The sequence below is a fragment of the Pinus tabuliformis genome, chromosome 8, assembly GCF_031772625.1.
Source record: "Pinus tabuliformis cultivar Carrire ecotype Pingquan chromosome 8, CPIR1, whole genome shotgun sequence".
Classification (NCBI taxonomy): Eukaryota; Viridiplantae; Streptophyta; class Pinopsida; order Pinales; family Pinaceae; genus Pinus; species Pinus tabuliformis.
This window is the reverse complement of record NC_142294.1, coordinates 15,263,038-15,269,743: the sequence shown is the minus strand read 5'-3', so window position 1 is coordinate 15,269,743 and position 6,706 is coordinate 15,263,038. Positions and strand designations below refer to the sequence as shown.

The 6,706-nt window shown below is 35.4% G+C and overlaps 1 protein-coding gene across 1 annotated transcript; it reads left to right on the top strand.

Moving 5' to 3' along the window:
* Nucleotides 1–222: 222 nt before the first annotated feature.
* LOC149233926 (cyanamide hydratase DDI2-like) lies at nucleotides 223–1,334 on the top strand. Its single transcript, XM_089461070.1, has one exon. It carries the CDS (start codon nucleotides 382–384, stop codon nucleotides 1,132–1,134), a length of 753 nt encoding a protein of 250 aa, XP_089317196.1. The 5' UTR covers nucleotides 223–381; the 3' UTR covers nucleotides 1,135–1,334.
* The last annotated feature ends 5,372 nt before the right edge of the window (nucleotides 1,335–6,706 follow it).

Below are 6,706 nucleotides of genomic sequence, written 5' to 3'. Positions count from 1 at the left end.
AAAACACAAATAATTGAGTTGATTAAAACAGTTATATTATTTTGAAATTCCTACCCTGTAATTCAAAAACAAATAAATGAGTCGATTAAATCAGTTATATTATTTTGAAATTCCTGCTCAAACCCCTTTAATGAACCTACTTCGTATAACAATTGAGAAAAAATTATTATAATCAAGTCAATGGCAAGTTGGATTGAATTATTTTATTTATAATTTCACAACACTGTGTTTGTGTTTGTGATGAGAGATTCAGATCACAAAACGGAAGCGAGCAGCCGGCAGAAATTCCTGTGAAATGTTGGAGGATTAAGGTAGTAGAATCCGATCTATTTGAGTTTTGATTCCATAATTTTAGGTGTTGCCTGTGTTGAGTTGATTAGAATGGCATCATCGTCAGAGGTGGCCCTGTTAAAAGAGGTGGATGATCTGAACAAGCTGGAGAAAGAGGTGAACCAGGCGCTTCAATGTGCATCCAAGGGCACCCTCACCCCTCCCAAGCCCATATCGTTGGCGTCGATTCCTCTCCCGCAAACCCCTCTTACTGAGAAGGCCACTGCCTACGCCAAATCGTGGCTTGACTCCGCCGTCTTCCTCCACAGCATGCGATCGTACTATTTGGGGACGGCCATAGCCACGGTGAATTTCCCTCATTGGCATTGGGATCCGGAGATGTTCTATTTGTCATCGATGCTCCACGACCTGGGTCTCACATCCGTGGCCATGGAACAGACACCGCTTTCCTTTGAGTTCCACGGAGGGATGCTCGCCCGGGAATTTCTGCTTCGCGAAGGAGCGCCGGCGCGACTGAGCGATCGAGTGGCGGAGGCCGTTTTCAGGCACAAAGACAACATATGCGAGACCTTTGGACACTCGCCGGAGAATGCGTTGCTCATCTTCGGAACCCAACTTGACGTGTACGGCGCATTCAACCCTCTCATCCACGCGGACACCGTCCAGGGGGTGGTGAACGGCTTCCCCAGAAATAATTTCGGCAATGAGTTTGCAGATTTGCTCATTCAGGAAGTGACGGTCAAGCGCTTCTGCACGGCGGCAGGTAGTGTGCAGGACTCAGGGTTTCTCAGTAAAATCAGAAACAATGCAGTGTTTGCAAAATATGATCATGAATCACTGTGATATCTACAGATATGGTGATATCTCTATGCGTAAGAGATTCCGGGTTTCATCGAGTCATGGTGGGTTCATCAGAAATCCAGGTTTGGTTTTTAGGTTAAGAATTCATATCTAATATGTAACCCGGATATTAAATAAATGTATTTTTATATTTTCCAGATTTTTGGGAAGTTGGAACATTAAATAAATGGGAGTTGTTTTTAGTGTGATTTTTTAGATTTTTTTGGTGTGATTGAATATGATGGAAAAATTTGAAGTGAAATCTTGATTTTTATATATGGATTCAACGTCTTGAAAAATTTTTAGGGCATTTGGATTGTGTAGGGGTTACCCATCAAACTTGTGATTTCATACCCTGAAAAAATTCCAAAAAGTCAAAAACAACTCCAAATAAATGTTTTTTTGATATTTTCCATATTTTTGTAGAAAGGGAAAAGTAATTTAGTTATTTATTTATATAGTGAAAAAATAGCTCGAAAACATCATTATTGGTTGTTATTTCCAAATGCAATAGATCCATTGCTGATATTCATAGAAAAACATGTCATTAGAGTGATCTACCGTCAATCTATAACGGACATATTTCTAATCTTACTAGACTCTTCTTTGTCTTAGGCCATTAACCTATTTCCCTGTATCTAACAAAAGAGTTATTAACCAAACAAAAACAATTTCTACTCAATTATCTTCCTCATACCTAAAATATATAATAAAACAACAATATTATAAAATTTATACATATTTTAATAACAACTACTTGGAATTTGGAATTTGGAATTTTTGCTCCAAAACCTATCTTTATATCTAAGAGGTTTTTCATCAATAATAATAAACTTGTTGGTCGCTTGTTTGTCCCCATATGTAATGAATGAGGTATTTTGAGCTAAACATTCTCATCCCATTTTAATGGAGAGTGATAACTCTGCATTCAACAAGAGGTAGCTGTCTAAATGGTGTTCCTCTGCTCTTCATTAAGGTTTATTTATATTTTCTAATCTGGGATGAGAACTAAACTCAAGTTCAGGTCTAAGGCCATTGACTTAAATTGACTTAAAATAAATCAAAATTAATGCCACCGCCCTGCGGGAACAACTCATGTCAGGTTTTTGCAAATGCCTTCAACAGGATAAATGGTTGGTTTTTGCAAATGTCTCCCAGTGGATTTTAATGCCATCGATTTTGAGAGGCTCACAAATAGATAAAACACAGCATTCTAGCTCCAAGTGAATACATATAACAAAAATGCTATAGGGTATTGGCAAAGGCTGCTAGTTTACAAGGTAAAGGGACTAGCAGTCTAGTATCAATTACAGAGAGCAGTGTATTGAAACAGCTGTCGCTTAATTATAAGCATATTTCTGTTATGTTGGTTAATAGTTACCATTATGTTTATTTTTATAAGATAATATATTTGACAACTCCTTTTCTGCTCAGTTTTCTGTTTTGAAACAACATTTACAGCTTCTTGAAATATTTCCACACAGATTTGTAATCATTGAAGGAAGAGAAATGCACTGTGTTGTGATAAAGATTCAATGAGGCTGGTTCCTTTAAAACAAGTTTAATCTTTGTATCAATTACAGAGAGAATTTTTTCCAATGCAATGAATGGTCTCACTGCATGTAATTTAATTATATACAGACTCTGTTATGTTGATTAATAATTACTTTATTACTATTCAATATGTTTTACCACTTATTATTGTGTTTTAAAACAACAATTCCAACATCTTGAAATACTACCATACAACTGTACCTTACCATAGTTGATTTAACGAACACTGTGTGTAAACCTTAACTACACCTCACAACAGTGAACATGGAATGGTCACACAATTTCATAATAAAAAAATGGGCAGAACAAACAGAAAGATACTTATTTCATGCATAAATGTCCACTTGGCAAATAAGTTGTGAAGGGAGATTTTAATGTAAAGCTTGAGCTTTCAATATGAAAATCTATGAAGATATATATACTTTATTTCTAATTTTGAAACTGTAATCTTTTAAAAAAAATTATATTCTTAATTATTAAACTCACTTAAACTATATAATAGAATAAGGAATAATAAATCCCATTACAAAAAAATATTTAAAATGTAATATTAGCAGGCCACTATGAAAAATTAATTTCAAGGATAAGGAATAATAAATCCCACTACAAAAAAATATTTAAAGTGTAATATTAGCACGCCACTATGAAAAATTAATTTCAAATTTAAATCTTTACCCCTTTTATAAATGAAATTGTGATGTGATTAAGCTTATGTTTAAAATGCAATTGTCTATAATGAGATTTTTTGGAAGCCTTTCCGGTAGGTTTTTCTAGTCAAAATCCGGCAACAATTTATTGGAATCGCAAGTTTGATAGCTAGTTTCTGCACAATCAAAGCATCCCAGGGGTTTTTCAGGGTGCTGAATCCAAATATGCAGTTAAAAAACCATTTTAACTGCAACAAATCAAGATTTAACCTCAATTTCTTCGCCGGATTCCGTCACCAAAATCTGCAAAAAATCGCATTATAAACAACTCAGTTTAAAATTTGTTACTTCAAAATTGAGGTAAAAGAGTACGATAATGTTGGTGTGACCCTTCACCGTGGCCAACCACTAGTAGCAGTGTGTTCATGAAATCGTTGCCTCACAGCCCATCAATGTGGCCGCGGTGGTGGGTATCACTTTTTAAATATAATTTTTCTGTTAACGTGGGTTTGGTTGGTTTGATGATTTGAAAAATCAATTTGTTTTGGCTTTGGTGTGGAACCACATGGTTATATATATATAAACTCCCCATATTAGAATTTTGGATTTTTATTACGAGTATTATTATAAAAAATTAATATTTTTATAATTGACTATTTGCGCGTTAGAAAACCATGTTATTAATATAGGTGAAGAGTTATATATAGATTTTTATAGATAAAATATTTATATTTGTTTGGAAATTTATTCATTAATTTAGAGCCAGAGCTATATTTAATTCGGATAATTTGTTTAGATACAAAAGAATCAAAATAAACATCTTTACTAATTATGTTTTGGGAGAGTCTATTTGAATGGTTGTAGGGTCACTTTCCTCTTCAACATGAGCAGGGAAGTCCAAGTCTACAACTTTCTTAGCAAGAATAAATATTTGTCCATTTTTCTGAGTTGTAGATACATGGTATCAATGCTAAGCAAAATTTCTTATTGTGCTTCACTTCTTTCCACTAGGATCTTACCCATAATGATTTAAATTTGGCAAGAAACATTGGAGTTTGCATATGCTGGGTTTGCTTAGAGTGAGTGTTTCTTGAATTTGGTATCCTCCCTTATAACATGGGATTTGTGTGTCCAGTTTTAAGCAAAAAAGGCTTTAGCATTAACTTGAGCCCTCGAATGAGGAGGCTCCCTTCTCACATAACATTTGCGATGACCTTGAGAAGAACTGGGATGTCACATGATAAAGTGCATACCAAAGACATAAAAAATAAGGAGATAAATGCAATGTGATATCATACCTAATGTTGAGCACCAACCAAAAGAACACAAAGAAAAGTGAGGGGAAGGCTAGGCCAAGCAATAAGCAGGAAGACATGATAAAGAAAATGAGGGAGCAAGTTGAGAGAAGGAAAACTTGAGTTGATAGAGTGAGGGCTTTCTGATTGATTTAACTTAAGGGGGATGCATACGAGAATGGGAAATGTAGTTAGGAAACAAGGAATATTAGAGGAAACTTACCCAAACTTGCAAAGCTAGATGTCCCTCAAAAAACACATAGCTTCTAAAGCTAGATAGCCATAAAATTGAAATTGTCACTATCATGTTTGAGGAATGCACCAAGTTGTACTAAAATAATGATAAAATGGAAGAGTCAACATTGGTGAATGCAGATAGGGATTGAGGTGATATCCCTTTAACAACATTCACATTTATGATAACACACAAACTATGCGAGCAATCCAACTATCCAATGCTCATAATTATAAGTTGTGGTAGCTACATGGGGTGGAGTGTCATCTTATGGTAGTCCTACAACATACACATGCCATGAGGAAAACAATGAGATGTTGTTATTATTTACTCAAAAGTCGTTAACTAGATTTGGATTTCAAAAGCAATCTGCATCTTAAACTCAAATCTATTGAGCACCACTAAGAGGGGTCAAATTTCTTCATATATAAATCTTTTCAGATGTTTTCATGTATCTATATACATACACAATTTTTTTTATTGTCTAGATATATGTACATATGTAGTTATTTATTTGTTGTTGTAAGGTAATGTTACAAAATGACATCTCCTCCATAATAGACTCTACAACACCTAATAATAAAACAATCATTTTTCTAATTTCATTATTGACTCACGAGAAGAAATAAATCTTCAATACTTTTATTATTACAAACAAACAAAGTAGGCCTTTTTTTTTTCTATTTCCATGGCTAAGTCATATCAAAATAAAACATTGTTATTTATTATTATTATCATGTAGCAAATCAACAATATTTTCTATTTATATCTCTAATTAAAAAAGAATTACTCCAAAGATGAACTATATTTTTTTACTCTAAAGCCAACTTGTATTTTTTATTTTTATTTTTTGATATAAGTGATTTTTTTTTAATATAATGTTATCAAACACAACATGACCATATCTCCTGTATATTGGGCTATAAAGTATCTTCCTACTCTCGGTGCAATTAAATCTATGAACTATTGATCTGAAAATCACTCGTGAGTGATCTCAGTTAATTAATTATGAGTGAAGGTATTATAGACTCATGTGTTGGTGTGTGTCTATGTTATCTTAGGCAACGGATCTATCAGATTGCAAAATACACAGACACTGGAAAATGGAAAATAGTAAGAGAAACACAGTAAGCAAATACAAGAACATAACAATTAATAAGGAGTTCACCCAATCCTCCTCGGCTACATCTCCGGTCCAGCTTTCAGTGGTGGCCTTCATTTTATTGTGTCTTTAAAGCAGAGTTTTACAAGGAGGAGCTCAATTTGAGTCTTCTGAAACAGATAATGCTTAGTAGGGTGGTTCTTGGATTTCCCAAGCCACTAGAGTGCACAGACTCTTCCTTACCAAGTCTCGACCTCACTGGTCTTAATGGGATGAGTCCAATCTGGTACTCAGTTCCCGACAGGTATCCTCACAGGGATCGCTTGAACCTCTCAAGCCTGGTTCTGTCTGTTCGATGCTGCCTTAAATCTGCAGGTCAGCTCGGCTCTCTGTTTTCTGCTTCTTGATTTTCTCTGCTCTGGCTCTCTCACTCTCTTGTTTGCCTGTTCTCTGTCTGTTCATTCATGGCTTAAGGCCAATCCATCCTCTGACTATTTGCTTCCTCTTCCACCCCTTCAGGTCGCCTGCTGTTGTTCGCTTGGAGTTCCCTACCTCTGCGACATCGCAGCTTTGTAACGTCTCACAGGGAAGTGGCCACTTGTCCTCCCACGAACTGTGCCAGCTCTTCCTCAAACGGTTCGGTATTTGAGTTATGCTGTGTAATGATTCATTCGCCAACTCAGTGGTCAAATCGGACTTCAGACTTTTATATGCCGCGGCTTAATTCTCCCTCCAGATCCGG

Excerpts from the sequence above, each read along its gene's own strand:
- LOC149233926 (XM_089461070.1), top strand. The coding sequence starts at position 382 with ATGGCATCATCGTCAGAGGTGGCCCTGTTAAAAGAGGTGGATGATCTG.